Genomic DNA, 24,619 nt, shown 5'->3' on the forward strand with positions numbered 1-24,619 from the left:
AAAACTCAGTAACATACAAGTTGTTTTTATTTATTTATAGAAAACAAACATAAAATACACGTATGTATGTATTTTTCATTGTTTAATACACATTTTTTTTCACAAAGTTTTCAATTATACACACAAGCTTCACATATTATACACATAATTTCCACATATTATTGATTAAAAAATAATATATATTAAAATATTACATAATGGCGAAAATTTTCAGTTGTGACTTGCCAAAATTATCATTTTTCTAATAAATAGTATGACCATGCGGCCATACTAGGTCTTTTTTCTTTTTTAAAAATAAATAGTATAGCCAACCGGCTATACTCCATTTTTAAAAATATTTATTCAAATTAATAGTATAGCACTCCGTGCTTTTTTTAATTTTGTTAATGTTTTTTTTCAAAATAATCGGCTATACTCCATTTGTTTTATATTTATTCAAATTAATGGTATAGCCGCGCGGCTCTACTCCGTTTTTTTTATTTATATTTATTCATATTAATAGTATTCCCAGGGTTATTATTTGTATAAAGAATTTTGTATTTTCCATTTAATCTCGTATTATACATGTACGTACATATTTCTCAATAATACTTTCATTTTCCATATAATACTCTTATGATACTCCATGTTGATTTTTTCTAGAGAGTAATTATCCGTATATTTTTCCAGTTAAATATTCGTATTATACATGTAAATATGTATTTTTTAATAATACTACATTTTTCCATACACGTCTTATAGACTTGGTAAAATACAAGTTTTTTATTTATTTTTTATGTATGAAAAGCGAACATAAAATACATGTATGTATGTATTTTTCATGTCTAATACTCATTCATTTTACAAAATTTTCAATAATACACGCAAGCTTCACGTATTATACACATAATTTCCACATATTATTGATTAAAAATAATATATATTAAAATTTTAAAATAAATTATTGTAAAATATTACTAATGGCGAAAATTTGTAGTTTGTAGCATCTAAGTATTCATTAAAGGCACATTTAATTGTGTTATGCCTTAGATTTGAGACGCATCTCAAGTCAATTATGGACTGCTAGGTGTTTATACTTTCTCATATGGCAATGCGTAATTGATTTGATGTACCATTATAGTAATATTCTCGTTACATAAAAATTATTCTCATAAGATTAGCTCATGCAAAATTGTTTCTTTAAGAATTTAATTAAAAACACGTTTCTTGTTGAAATAAATTCTCTAAACTGATTTGTTTATACTGATTTTCTTCTCTCTTATTTCACATAAGAAAATGTCCAAAGTGTTAGCATTCTGGATGGGATCTTCTTTAACAAACTGATCTGCTGGGATGCGGCCATCCATCACGAACTGTCACAAAAAAATAAAAAAAGCAGGATCCACCAACTACTAATGCCGAAAATTTCATTAGAGAACAGAAAAAGATGAACATAAATGTGCTCCGTTGAGTCTATTACATTGTGCACATGTGTCTCATGAAATTAAGCATACCTTTGTTTATATAAACTTTTATGGAAATAATGTTAGTTTTGTAGGGGTGGTTATACATGTACACCCAACAATCTATCGTGTTTAAAAACGTATGAGTGTGTTGTTTTACATATACGTATACAGTCCGTTGTTTTATATATACACATACAATCCGCTTCATATGCTGAAGGACATGAATTTGCACAACCATCTGTTTGATTTTCTAATTTTCCGGCTTCTATAGCTCTAAAATATAATTGGAATATTGGAATTCCTCAGGATCTTTGTAATTTTATATTGTTTCATAAAAAATATGACGGGGATCTTTAGTGATGAAAATAATCCAATTAATTTAAGTCAGACAAGATGCCAGAGATCTTGAACCTGATAGAAAGGCATAAAATTTTCAATTTACCTCAACAAAACTTTGCCCAGGTAACTTTTTCAACAACTTTTTTCTCATCAAGTTCCTCAACCTAGCTTCGTCTTCCCACCTACTAGCTTCAGCGTATATATTTGACATAAGTACGTAGGATGTAACAGTTTGAGTATCTAAACGGGACAGGCGGGCTACCACAAGTTCGGCTAGCTCAACATTGCCATGTATCCTGCAAGCACTTAGTAAAGCTCCCCACACACCTGCATCTGGCTCAACCGGCATCGTCTCAATAAACTTATATGCCTCAAGCAAGCAACCAGCACGACCAAGAAGATCAACCATACAAGCATAGTGCTCTACACCAGGGGAGATCGAGTAGTCTTTAATCATGCTCTCAAAGTGCTTTCTCCCTTCTTCTACTAGACCCGCATGCCTACAAGCAGTCAAAACAGCAGTGAAAGTGAAACTATTTGGTTTGGTACCCTGTTCTTTCATCATAGAGAAAAGCATGAGAGCATCGTCCCCATGACCATGAGATGCACAAGCCCCTATTATAGATGTCCAGGACACAACACTTTTATCAGGCAATCCCTGAAATACATCCTTGGCCAGGTCTATGTTCCCGCACTTCGCATACATGTCAATGAGTACATTTGTGATTGAAGCATTGGTTCCAAAGCCTTTCATTCGAGCCAGCTCATGCAACCATCTACCAGTGTTCAGTGCACCCAAGCTAGCACAGGCTGAAATAACACTGACTATTGTGATATAGTCATACTCTACATTTTCAGTTTGCATCCTACGAAAGAGCTTTATTGCATCAGTCCCTGCATTGTTCTGTTCATAAGCGGCGATCATTGCATTCCACGAGACCAGGTTTCTTACTACCATCCCTTTGAATAAAGATCTTGCCGTGTCAAGATTCCCACACTTACCATAAAATGCAATCAAAGCATTCATGAGTGCCATATCTGAGTCAACACCAACTTTAATTCCGAAACCATGGATTAGTTTTCCTAAATCCAAAAATTTTAAACTAGCACAAGCAGGGAGGATGCTGACCAGCGTAACCACATTTGGTTGGGTCCCTGAAGCAACCATATCTCGCAAAACAGATAACCCTTCTCTGTAGAACCCATTTTGCACATAGCCTGCTATCATCGCAGTCCAAGAAACTATGTTCTTCACAATCATGTCACTGAAAATAATCTCTGAGTTCAAAGTTTCACCGCTTTGTGCATACATACTGACCAAAGAGCTCTGAACAAACACATCTGAATGAAACCCATATTTAATAACGTTACAATGCACTTCTTTCCCTTCCCTCAAAGCCAACTGCACTGTGCAGGAGCGAACCACAAAAGGGAAAGTATAGTTATCAGGGGACAACCCACTGTGATGCATGTTTCTGTACAAAACTATGGCTTCATGGCAAGGACCCCGATCAGCATAACCCCTGATCAAAGTGTTCCAAAGAAATGCATCCCTTTCGGGCATTGTGTCGAACAGTTTTCGTGCATAGTCCATGGTAGGGGCCATGGAAGATGCCAAAGTAACAAGCTTTGTGGAGAGGAGAAGGTTTTGGTTGGATCCATGTTGGAAGATTAGAGCATGGATGCACTTAAGGTCTGAAAGAGAAGAGCAAGAGTTAAAAAAGTAGTTAAAAGGGAGGGAATGGTAGTTCCTGGGACAGAAGTGAAATGGGACAGAAGTAATAGGTTTGAGTTTTCTTAGGAGTGGACGGACGGAATAAGCACACATGAAATTTTGGCATTGGTTTTAAGTTTTGGACTGTGCAACTTTCATAGTCCAAGGCACATATCTCTATTTTGTAGTCCAAGGCGCATGCACTCCTGAGCAGCCTGAAACCTGGGGTCAGACACAAGAATTAGAATTTTTTATTATTATTAAAAATTATTATAAAAAATAAAAAAAAACACCCAAATAAGAAAGAAGGAAAAAAATGAAAGATGAAATAACTGCAATCAGTTTTGGAAGGCAGTGGCCATAAACTGTAAGATAAGTCCTAAAACCACTTGAAAATTTGATATATCAGTCTAAGCATTCTGAATGATGCTCATGGGGCAGCACTAGTTATAAAACACAAATGATCCGCCCCATAAGCACCGAAAAGCAATCAAATCTGTTTCAAGATGCCAACCTGAAGAAAAAATAATAGCAGTCTTATGCGTGTAACACGAAAAAGAATAACAAGCATGCAAAAGAGCACACAATTGAATAGTTCCAGTAAAGCTCTAATAAGAAAAGAGCAAAACAATATGGTTCAGAGCATTATACATCTATTACAGATCTGTGACTTCCAATCTCAAACTAAAATTATAGAGTGAGGCAAATGTTTCATGTTTGTTGATGAACAGGGCATATTAACAGGTGGTATAGGATAGTATGGTATCAACAGAATTAAATCAAATGAATGCGCATTGTGGGAACAGAAGGCTAACCTACAGAAATCAAGATAGTTTCCTGTGTCACTTGAATTAAAACAAAACAGGTATGGAGCCTAAACTGTTTATATAGTGGTGCAGCCCGTGCGTATTTAACGGTACCAATCATCATCTCCAAATATAACTATTTGAGAGCTTTTGTATTGAGTATTTTACTGAAGAGCAATGGGAAGAACATTCCTTGAAGTAAATTCATTAACCATAGGAAAGCCTGTTTAAGATGATTTGATCAGCTTGCTTTACAATTTCATTTTTCCTGCCCTGTGTGAATTGATAGGCAAAGCACATGATTCCTTGATTCATTTTTACCCATCTCTAAAATTACCAATAAAAGTAAGCTCTACGCAAATCATCCACATTTTTATGGAATATCATGCTTAAATGAGAATTAGATTTTTTTTATAAAAAAATTAAGTAATTGCATCCACATTATCAGTAATTACACTATTTCACAACATAAAAACAACAGGCAAATACAATCAATTCAGAAAAGAAAAAAAAAAACTACATGAAATCAACCAAGAATGCACAAAAGTAACAAATGAAATCAAACCAAAAATAACAAACCTCCAGGGCCTGAATGGAAGCTTCCGATTCAACTTCGTAGATTCTAATCTCTTGCTCAGTGGCTTCTTTGGTGTGAACGCTAGCTTAGTGTTATCGGAACTCTTCAATGGATTCTCCAGGAAAGACAGTAAAGACAAAGTGGAAATCTGAGAGAGAGAGAGAGAGAGTTGCAGCACTTTCTATAGCAGGCTAGTGTTGCGGGAAGTGGAAGCCATGGGAGCTGCAGACGACAGGGTCGACGATGAATTATTAATAGGGAGTTTCACTAAAATACAAAAAATGGGGGCTGAAATTATAAAAATACCCAACACCTAAAACACTTTATAAACATACCAAAAACTCATCATTACACACACTCAAAACTCATTTATAAACATACCCAAATTTAGGATTGGGTATTTTTATAAATACATGTTTAGAATTGGGTATTTTTATAAATATCTATTATTAATATTCAGTTGAAGAAGAATCTTATATCAATTTGGGCCAACCCATGGGTTAAGCCCGTTATTCGAGCCCAATCAAAATGAGAATATCTGATTGCCAAATTATGGTTCCGCATGAACACATATGATATCACTCATATCTCTCATGAGTGGAAAATGTCCTATAAATTAAGAATCTCATTCACATGCTGATGCCAATAAAGTCACTTGCGACTTTTTATTTTTTGTTATTTTTTTTATAATCCGATAAACAAAGACCGACACTTGCATTTTTGAGTAATTAAATTAAAACTTACCTTTGTGTCTTTCTGAGCTATTAAGATTCTCCAATGTGTTGATGGAAATCTTCAGATCTGTCTGTCATGTTCTGACACAATGAGAAGCATTAGATCTTGCCCAACTGCTTCAAAATGTATAATTGTTCTTATTCACATGCTCTTTCTGCTGGTTAGCTCAAATACTGCAAATGGAGAAAATTTTGACTCTTTCTTACAGCTCCCACAATCCGGGTCAACCAGAACCCGACCCAAATCCAAGAGGGTTCTTTTTGTTGGTGATTTTGGTGCAAAAGGAGATGGCATCACTGATGACTCTAAGGTTACAAATTTCTGTTCTTTCTGTGCTAGCTTTTAATGTGTATATAGTGATCATCTACTAATTATGTCTCCATTTTCTTTCCTTTTCTGGGTTTTGGAAATTCTAATTTTGGGTGTAAGAATGATGACATTGTTACTTAGTGTTGTTTCAATGGCTCAATTTATGAACTGAGTGATTACAATTCATTGTCTATTTGGGTAGGTAGAGTTGTGAATTGAACTGAAATTGCATTGTGCCCATTTTGCAGAACCATGATTGACTTAAGAAATTTGCTATTAAATCCCCAGATATTCAAAGTTTGCTGCAGAATTAAATCACTTAATATATAACTTATGTAGGACATCGACAGGCGTTTATGCTTGATGAGATAGCTATGGAGCCTCATTTTGTTAGAATTTAGCAGGCACCATTCTTTTGCATTATTTTGCACAAACCTATTAGTGAAGTCCCGTGTCCAGGAATGATATTTTTTCCCATTCCCTTCAGGCTTTCAAAAATGCTTGGGAAATAGCTTGTTCATTGCCCATGCGCACGAGAATTGTAATTCCTGTTGGAAGCACTTACCTTGTCCACCCTGTCGATATTGCTGGACCGTGTAGATCAAAGGTTACTTTAATGGTATGATTCAATTCTCTTACATCCCTTCTAATTAGCAGCATTTAGATGATAATGTATCTATTGTTCGGTTGATATTTGTCATTCAAAATTATCTGCATTCACTTTAATAGACTGCATGTCTTTATAGATCTCTGGTACCATTGTTGCTCCCAAAGATCCGGATGCTTGGATTGGTTTGAATCCACGTAAGTGGCTTTATTTCCATGGAGTGAACCACCTTACCCTAGAAGGGGGAGGGAGAATCAATGGGATGGGGCAGGAGTGGTGGGCTCGGTCTTGCAAGACCAACTCAACAAATGTATTGCTCTCTTGAACCTGTAAACTTATGTTTCATTTAAAGACGATTCTACCTGCATCTGTCTAAAACTAGCTTGAACTTGTTTGTGGCAGCCATGTCGACATGCTCCAACGGTTAGTGCTTTCTTATTTTATGAGCAAGCAGTGTTTCGTTTCTTCTCATATTGTTTTCATTTTACTTCCGTTATAAGTTTCTTGTCTCTGATGGTTTCATAGCCTTAATTTGGGATATCAAATACATTCCAGGCAGTTACATTCCATAGGTGCAAGAATTTGAAGGTCAAGGATCTTATGATTGTCAATAGTCAACAAATGCACTTGGCATTCACTAACTGTATGCGGGTAGTGGCATCCAATCTCAGAGTGATGGCCCCTGCTGTTAGTCCCAATACTGATGGAATCCACATTAGTGCATCAAGGGGTGTTGAAGTCAAGAACAGCATAATAAGAACAGGTCAGTTATCCAAGGAAACTGTTGCTAAATTTAAATCTATTCAGTGTTCTTGATCCTAGAAGTATATCTTTTTTTCAAGTTGTTGCAGAGAAGGTTGTTACTTGTTACCTTTAGCAATTAGATGTTGATTTTTGTGCCAGTTTGCATATCTATATGCATTGTAAGTTGTAACTCATTCATTATCTTACATCAAGTCCTTATACTCAATCCAGGAGATGACTGCATTTCAATAGTCAGCAATTCTTCACGAATCCGGATTATAAATATTGCTTGTGGCCCTGGTCATGGCATAAGGTAAATCTTTACTTTCATTTAGGCTTCACTCTGGGAATCATACGTACACCTTACTAATTTTCAAATGCCTTCTTAAGCATTGGAAGCTTGGGAAAGTCAAACTCTTGGTCACAAGTGCATGATGTATTGGTTGATGCAGCATTCCTGTCTAACACGGACAATGGAGTGAGGATCAAAACATGGCAGGTAATTTTATTCTCTAAGTTCTCTGTTCACATGCACACACGAGGCATATGTACCTTTTTTCTTTTTTCTCCTTTTCTTTTCTCTTGATCTGAACTAATATGTAGTTGATTGAAATTGATTTTTCTGACACCTTCATCAGGGAGGTAGTGGTTTTGCCTCTAACATTGCATTCCGGAATGTGTTGATGGACAATGTATCAAATCCGATAATAATAGATCAATATTATTGCGACTCTTTGCTGCCATGTCTAAATCAGGTATGGAATTCGTATCGTACTTAGCATGGAGAGGGTTCTTAATTCTCCAGGCAAAACAAAGAGCGTTAGACACCACTCCCTCATCATATATTTTTTGAGCTATCCAATCTACAACATACTAACATCCGAATCCTGAGAAAATGCAGAGTTCAGCAGTAAAGGTGGAGAATATATCCTTCGTGAACATTAAAGGGACTTCTGCTACAGAAGAAGCAATAAGTTTTGCTTGCAGTGATGACTCTCCATGTGAAGGATTATATTTAGAAGATATTCAGCTTCAATCATCCATTGGGGGAGTCACAAGATCTCTTTGCTGGGAAGCTCAGGGCTCAAGTTCGGGTTCAGTCAACCCACCCGCTTGCTTTTCAAGTTTTTCGAGTAGTGAAAACTTCATTAAGCAGAAAGTCAATCCACAGACCATTCATTCACAGAGGTTAGCCAATCTGGACTATGGAGGAAGGGCAACCCAATAGAATTTGTGGTAAATATCTACCTATATAGTTTATAGATTGGATTTTATTTTTATTTTTTGGAATTCATCTTGTTCTTGAAGGCATATGGGATCCTTGAAGCAATTTTTCCTTGTTTATCCCACTTTAACAAATGTGTTCGAAGAAAAGAGACCTTGATGATGGTGAAATCCATGCGTTGAAATAAATTGTACATATTATATTCCTCTTATGACTAATAAACTTTGTTTCTATATATTTATGTATATTGTAAAAAAAATAAACTTTTCGGAGAGAGATTTTTTTGTTATTCGTCTGTGTGTTGCGTGTTTTGGTTCTGTGGTATGTTCTGCAATGTTCATGGTTAAGAAGCTTATGATGAAATGTGCAACTGGTTTCTTTATTCGCACGAAAAGAGAGAAAAAGTGTTTACGAATTTTAAGAAGGGAATAGTTTGGGAATGGCCAACTGAACTTCCTGATGATATTTACAATTTAAAGAAACAAAAGAATACCTTAAAAAGCACTGAACCGATGACAACTGAGAAAGAAGAGTTTAATTTTGTAAAATAAGGGGCAAAGGAAGGAGTTGGGTAAACATTGAATAGTAAAACATAATAATCAAATTAATGCATTATGTGAGTTATGCCAGTTTGTCATGTCTGCTCCTTTGCATTCAAATTCAAGTCCACTCCTTGTAAATTGTTAATTGAGTTAGTTACACTAACACCCCCTGAGGTTTTAAAAATTACATGAACACTCTCTGAGGTTTCAATTTGTTTTCACAAAACCCATTTTCATTTATTCTACATCCAAAAATTTGATGATTTCATACATAAAAACTTTTGCAAATAACAAAATGGCTAAATTGTAGCAATGGTCCTGGACTAAGACCAAACTTTACTTTTCGTCTCTCATATTGCTAAATTGTTACGGTGGTGTAAACAACAGTCACCAACTACTTTCTGGGAAGAACATAAAGGGTTTTATTACTGGTAATTTTTATATATGTATTTTACTGAATCTACTATCTGCACCAATGTAATTTGTTAAAGAACACATATATTCCATTTCGATTAATCCTTACAACATGTTCCCTCCTGGGATATACTACAAAACACACAAAGATAAGTTTTATTTGCGAATCATACAACAGTAATAGCAGGAGCAGCAAGTTTTAAGTGAAATTAATTATTCCTTTAGTCTAACTACTTCAGAAAACACAGTACAAATTGCGCAGCATTCGATGTCTTTATTCCTTCAACCTTTCCTTCTAAGCTTGGAGGTCAACAATCCCAAGTATGAGAGCCATTCATTTTAACCACAATGGTTCCTTTGTCAAAACCAAATGCAACCCTGTAGGAGGCAAGGAAAGTATATTTTGATAAATATGCTGGTAAAACAATGCAATAAAACAAATCCTAACAAGCTAAGGGCAACAAATTGAGAGTCCTTTGCCACATTTACATGCTTGTATATCAAACGGTTACTCGAAAAATCATCCTCTCAGATACACATCTTAACCCACAAGAAAGAACAAAACAGAAACTTACTTGTTTGATCCTTTCAAGTGTCCAATGGCCCATACTCTTTCAAGAGCATAGTTCAATTTGTTCTCTAGCCTGTGATACAACAAGAATCGTTTACAACATGAGTTTCGATCAAAGCGATGCAATAGCAAGAATTAAACAGAAAACTGAGTCAATTTAATTTGTAATGTAAGTAGTTTGGTTCAGAAGTTACCTAAAAGTGGTTGCATTCCATATGTGAATGTTCCCATCCTCAGAAACTGTAATTATTATGGGAAGCTCAGCATGAACACATACAGCTGTTACATTGTGCGCATGACCTTCTAGAGTTTGCACACAACTTTTTGTTTCAATGTCCCATACCTGTTGCCAAAAAAATTTACAAATAAAATTCAAATTAGTATGACACGCATACGCATCATCATCGTACACTGTACTTATAGAGCTAAACAGAAAGCTGATAACCAGCATTTGGTCCCAAACCTTAGCAGTAAAGTCATCTGAGCCACTCAATAGATATGGTTTATCCCCGCGACTGAAGTAATCGATGCAATTAACTCCTTTTGAGTGGCCATCTAAGGTAAACTCTGCGGTAGGAGAACCAATGTTCCATATCTACAATGAAACAGGACATTGTAAAAATTTAAGTGTCACAAAGGTCATGACACCAGCAATATTGCAGTTAAGTAATTTGCAACAAATTAACAGTGCCTTCAATACCTTAATGGTGCCATCAAGCGATGCACTAGCAAAAGTATTGGTGTCTTTCGGATTAAATGCCACTTGCATCACATAGTGCGAATGCCCCTCGAAGATCTGAGTACTTGACCAATCCCTGTCCCAATCCCAAAGCTTTATAACCTTGTCATCAGAACATGACAACAGATATGGTAGAGTAGGATGGACAGCAACACCCCTGATAAAGTCTGTGTGGGCTTCATATTCTTTGATCTTTTCCATCGTATCATAGTTGTATACACGAATGTATTTGTCATCAGACGCGGTGACAATCCAGTTTTCGCGTGCTATGAACTTGGCTGACCTCACTGCAAGCGCAAAAACAGATGTTAAATACAAAGTCATGACCAGTTGGCAACATCAAGAACAAATGAAAGAAAATCATGTACCTGGTGACTCAGTGACCTTGAAGGACTTCTCCATGGTCTGGACCAGTAAAATTAAGTTAGCCCCATCGGGAAGATTTATTGAAAGGCACGAAAATCCCAAATCGGGTAATTAGGAGTTTGATATTAATGGTGAAAGTAACAACGGCTCACCTGTGACTGGTAGTTCCAGATACAAACAGTTCCTGAATACAAACTTACTAAAATCCTGCATAGAAATCATTACATGATAAGAATATGAAAATCAAAGTTAGGAGATGCAGAAAACATAACAGCATTGTCAAGAAGGTAGAAAATTACCATGGCTCAGTTGGATGTTGATCCACAGATTTAACCCTTTCTGAGGTTTGAGCAAATTCTTTCTGGTCCAGAAAATAATACAACAGCTTAGAATCAAAATTGAAACACGTCTTATTTCCATAAAATTAAAATTATTTTAAAAAAAAGATATGGGAATAGCCATACCTCAATGGTTAGTGAAAGAGGCTGCTTCCCACCAAATTTGTCAGTTGCAAAATTGAAACAAAAATGTGTTAGTCCAATAATTTCAAGTATAATACGCATGCATAGTCCAATAATTCAAAATGACTTTTTTCTTTTTGACCGAGTCAGACTGGAATAAGCCTGAACCCCATTTCCTTCTGGTCTTCTTGTATATTAGACTAATAAATAGTTTCTACCAACATATATAGCTACAAGTCTGGCAATGGTGAAGCGAACCCCATTTTTCCATATTTTGTGATGTCGTAATACTGGGAAAATCATATTTACACAAGTCATAAGGTGGTACATAAATGTGGTTTCCCTAATATTTTTTTCATGACGGGGACATACAAGCCTAGGTATTCCCTCCCCGTCAAAGAGAAAAAAAATACTTAATAGGAAGACTCATAACATGATGAAACACAACATTAAGGGAAACAATGTGAGCAAAAAAGGAGTAATAAACTCACCATTTTTTTGTGAATAGCAGGAAGGATATATAATGATTGATATGCAAAATTGCTTGTGATGACTTGAGCGATATTGAAGATGAGATATATGACCTCTTTTTATAGCATGGCATTCTAAAAGCTTAATTAGCAGCCAAGGAAACTTCTGTTCATATGTCAATACTAAAAGTCAAAGACCCATATCCCATATGTTGTCATCAAGTGTGTTAGATGCGGTCCATTCATTTTATCCATTATAATTGACGGTCCAGATGCAAGTTTCAGTAACCTCTCTTTGACGGTGTAACATGGGACAAAATTAAGGGTCAATTGGCAAATCATCACAAAGCTTACCTTTTGAAACTTCAACACGTCGAATAGAATACAAGTCTTCATGCCCATGTATTGAAAGCTGTTGCAAATTGCAATCGCATGCATCTGCCTTGTATTTGTCATTATCATGAGAAGATGGGAGGAACCAGTGTGTGTATATTATATATAATGCATTTATCGATAACATTATTATTAAAATAACTAACACTTTTTGGAAATCACCAAAGAATATTAGTAGTAGATTTACAAATTAATTAACAATGAATTAGTGTAATCTGGATTAGTTTAGTAAACAATAATGAGAATTAGTAAACAATAACAATGGAATTCAACTATATTCCTGTGTTGATTCCTTATGGTTAGTAAACAACTTAATTGAAATGATTCTTCCTACACTGATTCACTACTTCCCTGATTCCTTGCATTGAGGTTGCTTTACATTTTTTAATTATTGAAAAAAATTGTTCACTAATCAGGGTTGACCCTGAAAATTCGAAGGCCCGAGACACATCACTAAAATGACACCTTAGAGTTCTCACGGCATTTGTGCATTTCACATGTGGAATAATGACGTATTTAGGTTATGAGCTTGATAAACTGTAGAATTCTTTTTTTATTTTATTTTATAAACTTTGGGCAATTTTAACTTTTTAATTAATCTTCAAAAAGGAGAATAATATGTAGGCTTAATTGCACCAATGTCCCTTGAAACTTCGGTCAAATATCACTTCTCCCCCGCCCCCCCCCCCCCCCCCAAAACTCAAAATGACCAACTTTCATCCCTTGACCGAGGTTTGGTGACTCACTTTGCCCTCTGCTATCAACTCCATCAAAAAATCTGTTAACTTTGATGACGTGGCAAGCGGAGCCCACCTCTAGATAGATAAAAAAAAAATTAAAAATTAAAATAAAAACATAAAAAACTACATTTAAAAAAAATAATAATAAAAAGTAACAAAAAAAAAAAAACAAACCCACCACTCCCCTTCTCCGCTCCTCCCACCCCCCATCGCAGAACCCAGAATCCAGCCCCACAGACACCCCCCGTCCTCATGACCATCACTCACAACCCACCCTGCAAAAAGAGAGAGAGCACCCCCCACAGCAGAAAAATTCAGAAAAATTATATATATAACAAGAGTTGCCGTGGTTTATTTCATCCAATAGCACTTGTAGTAAGAGCTTTTCAAAATAGTGCTTCTTAGCTAATTAGTTTGTTTTGCCATCATAGAAGATGAACTTTGCAAAGATTGCTCTTTTCATGGTCCTCATCGTTGGTGTTGCACTTCTCAATTCCCCTGAGGCCTCTATTGTACGAGGGGTTTCCCTAGTTAGTGAGATTCTTGCTTTGTTTGTTTTTTGTTTTTTGTTTATAACACAAGCGATAATCTAAACTATAAGAGAGATGGTATTTCTCACACTTACACACTATCAAAGTGCTATGGGGATTCTAAGACCACTGGTCTCCTTATTAGTGCACATTACATGGTGACCGATATTTATTTCTTAATGGCATAGATTTTGACTAGCATATGCAAAATTATTTATCTAAGAAATTAGTACCAAGTCCCCTTATTTAGATTAAGTGTTCTAACACTTTTTAGAATATAGATTATGCCCATAATCCAAGTTCCACAACTCATTCTTGTGGTGTGGGTCATATGTTAAATGAGGTGACGAAATTTTACCGTTATCAATCTCAATCTCAATCGAAATTTTCGTCTAATATTATTCATGTGCTCATCATGTACACAGAAAAAATTGTCATTTCAAGCAATAAACTCCCATTTGACCTATAAATCAAGTATTAAAACATTATGCACATATGAGTACCAAGTACAAATAGAATGAAATTTCGATTTGGACTGAGAATGGTAACATGATTAACATAAACATATGACACACACAGATAACATGCATGAGTAATCCAATTTAACATTAGGTTCATATATCAGCAGGAAGCACTTTTAGATAATTACACTAATTTCTTTTATTTCTTTTTCCACAGAGCCAATTCTGCATGGCACAGAAACGATGATTCGCAAGCAAGGACCAATGAATGGCCTTCGGAACATGGCAGGTAGCATTGCTTGATTGAAGAAAGGCCTTTTGCATGCGTGGAAGTGCGTGCAGCGAGGCTAGTATATATAAATTGATGTCCAACAGTAAGCCATTTCCAATATATTAGAAGATTGCACAAAATTTCACATCTATTTTGAAATCATAAATTGATCTCCAACAGTCAATTGCACCAAAAGAGACTAGAATCAATTGCATACAAATTCTCAGTATCGCATATGACAGCTTTACCTTTGCATTTTGTAAACTGGAGTGCCTTTCCATAGCCATATCTATAAGCTAGCGACCTCCAAGCTTGGGGCACCCCTCAGCAAGAGGTAAATCCAAGTTTTCAACAGTTCTAAACGTTCTAGGGACCATCTTATCCACATAAAGAGTTCCCTCCAAATGATCACACTCATGCTGCAAAATTCGAGCCTGCCAGCCTGAAGCACTTATTTTGATGGGCTGGCCATTTCGATCAAAACCTGAAACCTCAACATCAAGGTTTCGCTCCACCACTGCTCTGAATCCATCAACACTGCAAAACATCACGGTGAAAGAAGAAATTACCAACCTTAGATAATTTGAATTTTCATGGACATCATCATCAAGGTCTAACTCACGTGCAAATATTTCTTAAGTTGAGCACCCTACACAAACAAAAGAAACAAGGATACCAAGATGATGATCCTATGTTCGTTTTGCTATGTCCCAATGATGGAGATCCGCTAAGAAAACAGCGATTGCCAAAAGAAACTACTGAATAACTTAATAACACAACGCATATATTTCCCATCGTTTGATGTGGTCTTTTGTAGTCTCTTGCAATTCCTAGTTTTAAAATTTCAACCATTGAGATGAAAACTATTTACAAAATGAGGAATGTTGATAATGCAGTAGCATCATGTTTCCTATCAGTTTGTGAACTAGATATAATTCTGTAATCCAGGGACTCAAGGAAGAATAGGGCATCAAGGAAGACTCTGTTCTCCTCAATGGGGATGATTCATTGACTTCATGTTCCAAACTTAATTATAGATTTAACTCGTTTCTGGCCAACAAAGAAAACCAGTTGTGTCCCTTACCTTAAGCACCCTTCAAAGAATACTGCAGTCCTGTTGCTCTTCTTTTGAAGCTTTGGGTTAAGAATCACCTGCCTCAAAAACAACAAAAATAAGTTGTACTGGTCAAGTGAAACCTTTTCAATGCTAAGAATTAATATGTTATGAGGATGTTCACCTCGCACACACATTATTAACATACCAAAAGATCAAAAGGCCGTCTATCTTGAGCGGCAGTCTCTTCCTTGGGTGCATAACTGATATATTCCTTTGTATCTTCCAAAACTATTATCTGCAGAGATGAGAAAGAAATTTTTGTTACCTGAATTAAGAAGTTGTTTTGTTAAATGCAAGGATTTCATTAAAGGACTGATCAAATTTTAATCTTCAACGAGAATTTAAGACTTGTTATTGTAATATGATATCCACAACACCCATTCCCCATATACAAGTTACAACCGCCCATTAAGCTAAGCAATAAGTTGCACTAAAATAAAAATAGTTGCTTGTAAAAAACATAATATTGACATCAGTAAATTCAGCAATGTAGCTTAAAATGAACTAAAATTTGACTATTTAAAAGGTCTATCTACTGTTTAAAGTTAACCCTTCCCAGAAACCAACACAAGGGGAAAAAAGAAAGTTAAAATTTTGCTCCTTCACCATATTTTCTCCGCAGCCAAACAAAATCGAATGATAAAACAGAGAAAGAACTATAAAAAAATTGAGCCATGAAGGTGAAAAAACTAAACTGAAAACCCCAAAACTAACCCTCAAGGGAATTCCAATTTGCGGAGCAGCAAGACCGACCCCAGGAGCCTTCCTCATCACCTTCACCATATCATCAATTATCTTCTGGATCCTCTCCGACCCAATATCCCCTGGCTCAACATCTTGGGCCGGTTCGTGCAAAACCGGGTCACCCGCTTTCACTATATCGGGCAAGCTCGTGCTTTTCTTCTTCTCTCCTAGACCCAGAAGCCAACCCGCTTTGGCAACTGGAGAAGAGCCTGAGCTGTAGCTTTTCCGAGTCGGGAAATGTGTGTTAAAGGCCTGTTCCGGGTTTAGAGGTCCGGGGTTCGAAAAGTGTATTCGGGTTTTCCGAAATATCGGGGTGATTGTTCTGGGTTGGAGGCATTTTTCGGCGAGAGATATCGGGGCGAGACGAAGTGAGAATCTGTATATGGTTTCCATAGCCGTAGTCTGGATTTGCAGGACAGAGTTTAAGGATGTTGTGAAGGAGATGGTGTCGTCCGCTGCTTAAATCAAACGACAGAATGCATGTCGTCGTCGTTCTGGCACTTAACGACAACGAAAGTGATGTTCACACCAAGCATATTCTTTTCTTCTTCTGGTTTTTTGGTAAATATCACGAGGTGTCCCCACACCTGAAGGGTCTTGAATGGTGGGATTAATTCCCGCTCGGGGTTCGGCTTGTCCCTGGCCACAAAGTACTTCAAACCCCTGCCATTGAGGCACTAGGTAACTCGCTTCCTTGGCACATGCACTCCTGAGCAGCCTGAAACCTTGGGTCAGACACAAGAATTATAATTTTTTTATAAATAAAAAAACCCAAATAAGAAAGAAGGAAAACAATGAAAGATGAAATAACTGCAATCACTTTTGGAAGGCAGTGGCCATAAACTGTAAGACAAGTCCTAAAACCACTTAAAAATTTGATATATCAGTCTAAGCAAGCATTCTGAATGATGCTCATGGGGCAGCACTAGTTATAAAACACAAATGATCTGCCCCATAAGCACCGAAAAGCAATCAAATCTGTTTCAAGATGCCAACTTGAAGAAAAAATAATAGCAGTCTTATGCGTGTAACACGAAAAAGAATCAAGCATGCAAAAGAGCACCCAATTGAATAGTTCCAATAAAGCTCTAATAAGAAAAGAGCAAAACAATATGGTTCAGAGCATTATACATCTATTACAGATCTGTGACTTCCAATCTCAAACTAAAATTATAGAGTGAGGCAAATGTTTCATGTTTGTTGATGAACAGGACATATTAACAGGTGGTATAGGATAGTATGGTATCAACAGAATTAAATCAACGATGAATGCGCATTGTGGGGACAGAATGCTAACCTACAGAAATCAAGATAATTTCATTTTTCCTGCCTTGTGTGAATTGATAGGCAAAGCACATGATTCCTTGATTCATTTTTGCCCATCTCTAAAATTACCAATAAAAGTAAGCACTACGCAAATCATCCACATTTTTATGGAATATCATGCTTAAATGAGAATTATATATATATTTTTTAAAATTAAGTAATTGCATTCACATTATCAGTAATTACACTATTTCACAACATAAAAACAACAGGCAAATACAATCAATTCAGAAAAAAAAAAAAAAAAAAAAAAACTATATTAAATCAACCAAGAATGCACAAAAGTAACAAATGAAATCAAACCAAAAATAACAAACCTCCAGGGCCTGAATGGAAGTTTCCAATTCAACTTCCTAGATTCTAATCTCTTGCTCAGTGGCTACTTTGGTGTGAACGCTAGCTTAGTGTTATCGGAACTCTTCAATGGATTCTCCAGGAAAGACAGTAAAGACAAAGTGGAAATCTGAGAGAGAGAGAGAGAGAGAGAGAGAGAGAGAGAGAGAGAGAGAGAGAGAGTTGCAGCACTTTCTATAGCAGGCTAGTGTTGCGGGAAGTGGAAGCCATGGGAGCTGCAGACGAGAGAGTCGACGATGAATTAATGTTCAGTTGAAGAAGAATCTTATATCAATTTGGGCCAACCCGTGGGTTAAGCCCGCTATTTGAGCCCAATCAAAATGAGAATATCTGATTGCCAAATTATGGTTCCGCTATGAACACATATGATAAGACACCTGGAATGAAAGCACTGTTTCTGACCACATATGATAAGACACCTGCGACTTTTTATTTTTTGTTATTTTTTTATAATCCGATAAAAAAAGACCGACACTTTCATTTTTGAGTATTAACTTACATTTGTGTCTTTTTGAGCTATTAGAGCAAGTCCAGCCATAGAGCCAAACCGGGCTAAAGGCCCCCAGGCAAGCAAAAAACGAGTCCAGCGGGAGAGATCCAGCCCGGGCAAGGCATGGGACCCACCAGCCTGGGCAAGCCCACGGGCAAATCTTGACTGGGCTCAAGCCCGAAGGCGCTGATGTCACGCTGATGTCAGAGAGCAAAAAAATTCAATTTTTTTTTTTTAAAAAAACCAAAATATTATGGATGTTTTCCTTATAAATACATAACAATTTTATTCACTTTCTAAATTGTTTATATTTTGTTGCATAATCTTTTTCTTTTTCTTGCCCTTGCCCTAGCCTTCCAAGGGCGGAACCAACTAAGGCAAGGCTGCCACTATTCACGTGAATAGTAGCCTTGCCTTAGCCTTCATGGGTGGACTTGCTCTTAAGATTCTCCAATGTGTTGATGGAAATCTTCAAATCTGTCTGTCATGTTCTGACACAATGAGAAGCATTAGATCTTGCCCAACTGCTTCAAAATGTATAATTGTTCTTATTCACATGCTCTTTCTGCTGGTTAGCTCAAATACTGCAAATGGAGAAAATTTTGACTCTTTCTTACAGCTCCCACAATCCGGGTCAACAGTAATAGTAGGAGCAGCAACCAGATTTTGACTCTTTCTTATAGCTCAAATACTGCAACAGTAATAGCGCTCGAAAAAGACTCCATGAAATTTGTACTCGAGAAGTAGTTTGCCTTCAGTGGAGTGTTCGGTTCATTTTTACACATGATTTTTCATGTTATTCACATATTATTTTGAGTTAGTTCTTGACATTTTATAGCTTTTTACTTCCTTTTTGTGTTTTCTTAGATTTTACCTTGGTTAGAATGAAAATGAGCTAAAAGTGCATTATTGGTTATAAATTCTGTTTTTGTTCATTTTCGTAGGTCAACTTCTTGGCCTGGGATCAACATGCTCTGGTGCTCGGATGGGGTGAAGATCTTCATGAAACTTGTTCCAATGGATGTTAACTACAACATATCCAAATTTGAGCTCCATTGGACAAGTATTGCCTATCCAACCAATCCAGCATGTTATCACAGCTCTGGAAATCCGAAGTAGTCCAGCTTTTACCTCCAATGTGTCACTTGATTCTTCTTGTTACCATAACACTTGGTAACAAGAATTTACCTTAGTGAAAGAGATATTTTCTGAGGCAAAGAGCATATTTTCAAGGACAAAGCTTCATCATGGCAAGGGGACAATGGGTGAAGGCTTTGGAGGAAAGAATGACTTTTATATTCAAAGTGTGAGCTGTAAATTGATGGGCAAGGAAAAGGTGAGTGCAATCTGAAGTATGAGAGGCTTTTGAACGTGGGTAACCTATGCATTCTATCAATTCCAAACTTTGCAGAGATTTTGAGAGCTAGAGAGCAAGAAGGAGGAGAGCAAGGAGCAACTAAGGGGAGGGAAGAATGGCATAAAAATTAGAGAGAACCTTGGGGAGCCTTGAGGCAAGGATCCAAGGGGTTGAAGATGCATTCTCTTTCTCCTCTTTGTTCTTAGTTTCTTTCATTTTATTTGTTTCTTGTAATTTCTTAGTTTCAATGTAACTTCTTATTTAGCTAGGGCTTAGGTTGAAGCCCTAAACATGATTACCTTATTGTTTTGATACTTGAGTGTATGAATTTCTGGATATTGTTGATGAATTCCAATTCACCAAATTAATCTATCCTTGATGTATGTTCTTCTTTGATTGATCACCTTTGAAAGCATGCTTCTTGAGGTTGTTGGGATTATGTGTATCTTCATGTTATCCTAAGCAATAAATGGGTGAAGTAAGAATCATCCATGTGAATTGGTTTCTTGAATACCTAATGTAAACACCATGCTATTAGGATTCTTGTGATGTTCATATTCTCTTTGAACTTAACGGGTTTTTCTTGTAATTGAATCAAAGTACTAAGCACACCTAGATTCGATTATAGGGAAGGCACAAGTATTGTAGCACTAGTACTGCACTTTACGTATATTAGAGAGAATCAATGCGTCTTGAGCCACTCGTACTGGTCTTGATTGCGAACATTTTCATCAACACGTTTAGAGTTCATCACTTGAGTATTCATGAACTTGGGTAGAATTGTTTAGGGTGGATTCCGAAACCCTAGTGTTTGTTACATTTTAATTTCACAATTTGATAATTCATCTCTGCCATTCTCATTTAAATTCAAAGTCCATTTACTTTCATGCAATAGAAATAGGTCACTTGAACCAAACCAAACCCCCCCCCCCCCCCAATGTGTGTGTGAGTTGTGTGTTTGATACGTTGTGTGTCTTGTTTACTGAATTCTGTTTATTTTCATAACTGTTTTGGACTTTTGGTCTGCGTTGTATTCTTCATTTTTGTGTGCTGAATCCAACCGAATAAAGAACGTGAATTTTGGACAAACGGTTGGAAAGTTATAGGTCAAAAACTGAACAGAGGTCGAAACTGAAAAACAGAGAAAACGACTCTGTGCAAAAACGACCGGTCGCTTTTACCTCACGACCGGTCGCTCATCACGCAAAAATTAAGTTTCGACTCTGTGCTAAAACGACCGGTCGCCCTGTTCATACGACCGGTCGCCAATCACTGTTCACAACCGGTCTCCGGACACTGTTCACGCACTATTTTAGCACTGTTCATAGGTGATAAAGTGGTGATAAAATGGTGATAGAAAATGCTGTTTGTGTTTTTCTTTAGTTTTCTTGTGTTGTTTCATTTCTTTTACACTTCTTTACTCATTTCTAGTTTCCCTTTTTCATTTGTGCATTTGTGGTGTGTTAAATAAGTGTTCTTTACGTACTCAAATTAGAACTTATAGGAAGCCGACAAGTTTTTCGTGGGATCGACCCCGTACTTACATAATCTATACTTCGATAGATTCGTGCACTTGCGGGTATTTTTAATTGGTTGTTTGCACATTAATTTGTGTCCTTTTAGGAATGCAACATGGAGGTAAGGCTTATCACCTGCGGGCGTATGTTGGGGACATAACGCTCGAAAAAGGCTCCATTGAGTTTGTACTCGAGAAGTAGCTTGCATGCAATGGAGGTAAGGTTTGTCGCCTGGGGCATATGTCAGGGACATAGCGCTCGAAAAAGACTCCATGAAGTTTGTACTCGAGAAGTAGCTTGCCTTCAGTGGAGATAAGGTTGGTCGCCTGCGGGCGTATGTCGAGGACATAGCGCTCGAAAAAAGCTCCATTTTGTTTGTACTCATGAAGTAGCTTGCCTACAATAGAGGCAATGGAGGCTCGTTGCCTGCTTGGAGTCGAGCTGATAAGCTACAACTTGAACAATGGCCTTCTTATTGTAGTAAGATGTGAGCTACTGTTGGTAAGCTGCAACTCGAACAATGGCCCTTTCTCGTTCTTCTTCGAGCATATCAAGGTTGACTTTTATTTGCTTACAGTTTTGATCAAGACTGCCCACCTCAATGCTCATAGAAGGGACTGTGATGTGTGGGGGGATGATTGCTTTTGTCCCATAGGCCAGAGGTGTCTCGCCGGTTGATCTCCTTTTAGTTGTGCGATAAGCCCATAGGACTCCTGGCAGCTTGTCAACCCATTTTTCTTATGCGCCTTCCAGTCTTTTCTTCAAGCAGTCCAGCATGATCTTGTTAGATGCCTCTGCTTGGCCATTTCCATGCGGGTATCTGGGAGTTGACAGGTGCTGTTTGATGCCATACTTCGCAAGGAATGTGGTGATCTGCCTGCCCACGAATTGTGTACCATTGTTGGTGACTATCGACTGGGGGCAACCGAATCTGCAGATGATGTTCTTCCAGATAAACCGCTCAACGTTAGCTTCCTTGGTAGATGATAAAGCCTCGGCCTCGATTCATTTGGTGAAGTAATCAGTGGCGACGATCATCATCTCCTTCTTGGCAGGTGTTGTCGGCATAGGTCCCACCAAGTCAATGGCCCACTGCATGAATGGCCATGGACTGTTCTGCGAATGGTATTCTTCAGCTAGCAAGCCATGGATGGCTTATAGCATTGGCATCAATCACACCTTCGAGCATACTCCATGGAGTCTTGGCGCATGATAGATTAGAAATAGCCTATGCTGAGAGCCTTCTGGGCGAGCGATCTGCCCCCAGCGTGATTTCCACATTCACCGTCATGTATTTTGCAGAGAACCTCGAGCGTTTGCAGGTACTTGATGTAAGTAAGATGAGGTTCGGAGTAAAATCTGCAAACAAACACGTCGCCTTTCACGTAGTATCTCGCAGCCTTCTATTTGATTTTCCTAGCATCGGACTTGTCCTTTGGCAAGTTTTTGTTAACTAGGTAGTCAATGATGGGATCTTGTCAGCTAGGATCCTCGTCGATCTGCATCAAGTCGGGCTCCCTGTCTCAGAAAAATTCTATATATAACAAGAGTTGCTGTGGTTTATTTCATCCAATAGCACTTGTACTAAGAGCTTTTCAAAATAGTGCTTCTTAGCTAATTAGTTTGTTTTGCCATCATAGAAGATGAACTTTGCAAAGATTGCTCTTTTCATGGTCCTCATCGTTGGTGTTGCACTTCTCAATTCCCCTGAGGCCTCTGCTGTACGAGGGGTTGCCCTAGTTAGTGAGATTCTTGCTTTGTTTATTTTTTGTTTTTTGTTTATAATACAAGTGATAATCTAAACTATAAGAGAGATGGTGTTTCTCACACTTACACACTATTAAGGTGCTATGGGGATTCTAAGACCACTAGTCTCCTTATTAGTGCACATTACATGTTGACCGATATTTATTTCTTAATGGCATAGATTTTGACTAGCATATGCAAAATTATTTTTCTAAGAAATTAGTACCGAGTCCCCTTATCTAGATTAAAGTGTTCTAACACTTTTTAGAATAGATTTATGCCCATAATCCAAGTTCCACACCTCATTCTTGTGGTGTGGGTCATATGTTAAATGAGGTGACGAAATTTTACCGTTATCAATCTCAATCGAAATCGAAATTTCCGTCTAATATTATTCATGTGCTCATCACGTACACGGATAAAATTGTCATTTCAAGCAATAAACTCCCATTTGACCTATAAATCAAGCATTACAACACTATGCACATATGAGTACCAAGTACAACTAGAATGAAATTTCGATTTGGACTGAGAATGGTAACATGATTAACATAAACATATGACACACACAGATAACATGCATGGGTAATCCAATTTAACATTAGGTTCAGATATCAGTAGGAAGCACTTTTAGATAATTACACTGATTTCTTTTATTTCTTTTTCCACAGAGCCAATTCTGCATGGCACAGAAACGATGATTCACAAGCAAGGACCAATGAATGGCCTTCGGAACATGGCAGGTACCATTGCGTGATTGAAGAAAGGCCTTTCGCATGCGTGGAAGTGCGTGCAGCGAGGCTAGTATATAAAAATTGATGTCCAATAGTAAGCCATTTCCAATATATTAGAAGATTGCACAAAATTTCACATCTATTTTGAAATCATAAATTGATCTCCAACAGTCAATTGCACCAAAAGAGACCCGAATCAATTGCATACAAATTCTCAGTATCGCATATGACAGCTTTACCTTTGCATTTTGTAAACTGGAGTGCCTTTCCATAGCCATAGCTATAAGCTAGCGACCTCCAAGCTTGGGGCACCCCTCAGCAAGAGGTAAATCCAAGTTTTCAACAGTTCTAAACGTTCTAGGGACCATCTTGTTATCTGAATTAAGAAGTTGTTTTGTTAAATGCAAGGATTTCATTAAAGGGACTGATCAAATTTTAATCTTCAACAAGAATTTAAGACTTGGTATTGTAACATGATATCCACAACACCCATTCCCCATATACAAGTTACAACCGCCCATTAAGCTGAGCAATAAGTTGCACTAAAATAAAAATAGTTGCTTGTAAAAAACATAATATTGACATCAGTAAATTCAGCAATGTAGCTTAAAATGAACTAAGATTTGACCATTTAAAAGGTATATCTACTGTTTAAAGTTAACCCTTCCCAGAAACCAACACAAGTGGAAAAAAGAAAGCTAAAATTTTGCTCCTTCACCATATTTTCTCCGCAGCCAAACAAAATCGAATGATAAAACAGAGAAAGAACTATAAA

General features: G+C 37.1%; 4 protein-coding genes across 6 annotated transcripts; 1 reads left to right on the forward strand and 3 right to left on the reverse strand.

Moving 5' to 3' along the window:
* Window positions 1-1,846: 1,846 nt before the first annotated feature.
* On the reverse strand, window positions 1,847-5,123 carry LOC110750068 (pentatricopeptide repeat-containing protein At1g08070, chloroplastic). Its single transcript, XM_021950331.2, has 2 exons — window positions 4,884-5,123; window positions 1,847-3,720 (listed from the first exon to the last, which is right to left on the reverse strand). Exon 2 carries the CDS (start codon window positions 3,610-3,612, stop codon window positions 1,879-1,881), a length of 1,734 nt encoding a protein of 577 aa, XP_021806023.1. The 5' UTR covers window positions 3,613-3,720; window positions 4,884-5,123; the 3' UTR covers window positions 1,847-1,878.
* Window positions 5,124-5,476: 353 nt separating this feature from the next.
* LOC110750043 (Pectin lyase-like superfamily protein) lies at window positions 5,477-8,736 on the forward strand. The gene is made up of 9 exons (XM_088250311.1): window positions 5,477-5,926; window positions 6,413-6,544; window positions 6,672-6,842; window positions 6,935-6,955; window positions 7,088-7,295; window positions 7,508-7,589; window positions 7,667-7,775; window positions 7,915-8,031; window positions 8,178-8,736. Exons 1-9 carry the CDS (start codon window positions 5,705-5,707, stop codon window positions 8,502-8,504), a joined length of 1,389 nt encoding a protein of 462 aa, XP_088106437.1. The 5' UTR covers window positions 5,477-5,704; the 3' UTR covers window positions 8,505-8,736.
* A 785-nt stretch (window positions 8,737-9,521) lies between these two features.
* Window positions 9,522-12,201, reverse strand: LOC110750059 (coatomer subunit beta'-1-like). The gene is made up of 10 exons (XM_021950320.2): window positions 12,086-12,201; window positions 11,598-11,618; window positions 11,433-11,494; window positions 11,286-11,340; window positions 11,136-11,172; window positions 10,729-11,054; window positions 10,492-10,623; window positions 10,223-10,371; window positions 10,033-10,101; window positions 9,522-9,835 (listed from the first exon to the last, which is right to left on the reverse strand). Exons 1-10 carry the CDS (start codon window positions 12,086-12,088, stop codon window positions 9,766-9,768), a joined length of 924 nt encoding a protein of 307 aa, XP_021806012.2. The 5' UTR covers window positions 12,089-12,201; the 3' UTR covers window positions 9,522-9,765.
* Window positions 12,202-14,102: 1,901 nt separating this feature from the next.
* On the reverse strand, window positions 14,103-18,282 carry PDF1A (peptide deformylase 1A). Of its 3 annotated transcripts, XM_088250313.1 has the most exons (6): window positions 17,964-18,282; window positions 16,291-17,045; window positions 15,722-15,811; window positions 15,544-15,611; window positions 14,708-14,996; window positions 14,103-14,535 (listed from the first exon to the last, which is right to left on the reverse strand). In XM_088250313.1, exons 2-5 carry the CDS (start codon window positions 16,711-16,713, stop codon window positions 14,756-14,758), a joined length of 822 nt encoding a protein of 273 aa, XP_088106439.1. In that variant the 5' UTR covers window positions 16,714-17,045; window positions 17,964-18,282; the 3' UTR covers window positions 14,103-14,535; window positions 14,708-14,755. The 3 variants fall into 3 exon arrangements, with proteins under 3 accessions (XP_088106439.1, XP_088106440.1, XP_088106438.1); XM_088250314.1 differs by lacking the exon at window positions 14,103-14,535 and having other exon boundaries at window positions 14,546-14,996; window positions 16,291-17,038; XM_088250312.1 differs by lacking the exon at window positions 14,103-14,535 and having other exon boundaries at window positions 14,546-14,996.
* Between the last annotated feature and the right edge of the window lie 6,337 nt (window positions 18,283-24,619).

The sequence above is a fragment of the Prunus avium genome, chromosome 3, assembly GCF_965620075.1.
Source record: "Prunus avium chromosome 3, drPruAviu1.hap1.1, whole genome shotgun sequence".
NCBI lineage: Eukaryota > Viridiplantae > Streptophyta > Magnoliopsida > Rosales > Rosaceae > Prunus > Prunus avium.

Excerpts from the sequence above, each read along its gene's own strand:
- LOC110750043 (XM_088250311.1), top strand. The coding sequence starts at position 5,705 with ATGAGAAGCATTAGATCTTGCCCAACTGCTTCAAAATGTATAATTGTT. Across the intron at positions 5,927-6,412 it reads GCATCACTGATGACTCTAAG|GCTTTCAAAAATGCTTGGGA; the intron begins GTTACAAATTTC and ends CATTCCCTTCAG. Across the intron at positions 6,956-7,087 it reads CATGTCGACATGCTCCAACG|GCAGTTACATTCCATAGGTG; the intron begins GTTAGTGCTTTC and ends AATACATTCCAG.
- PDF1A (XM_088250313.1), bottom strand. The coding sequence starts at position 16,713 with ATGGAAACCATATACAGATTCTCACTTCGTCTCGCCCCGATATCTCTC. Across the intron at positions 15,812-16,290 it reads AAATTGGAATTCCCTTGAGG|ATAATAGTTTTGGAAGATAC; the intron begins GTTAGTTTTGGG and ends TCATCTCTGCAG. Across the intron at positions 14,997-15,543 it reads TTCTTTGAAGGGTGCTTAAG|TGTTGATGGATTCAGAGCAG; the intron begins GTAAGGGACACA and ends GATGTTTTGCAG.
- LOC110750059 (XM_021950320.2), bottom strand. Across the intron at positions 11,341-11,432 it reads CAACATCCAACTGAGCCATG|GATTTTAGTAAGTTTGTATT; the intron begins GTAATTTTCTAC and ends ATTTCTATGCAG. Across the intron at positions 10,372-10,491 it reads CAGATGACTTTACTGCTAAG|GTATGGGACATTGAAACAAA; the intron begins GTTTGGGACCAA and ends TTTTGGCAACAG.
- LOC110750068 (XM_021950331.2), bottom strand. The coding sequence starts at position 3,612 with ATGTGTGCTTATTCCGTCCGTCCACTCCTAAGAAAACTCAAACCTATT.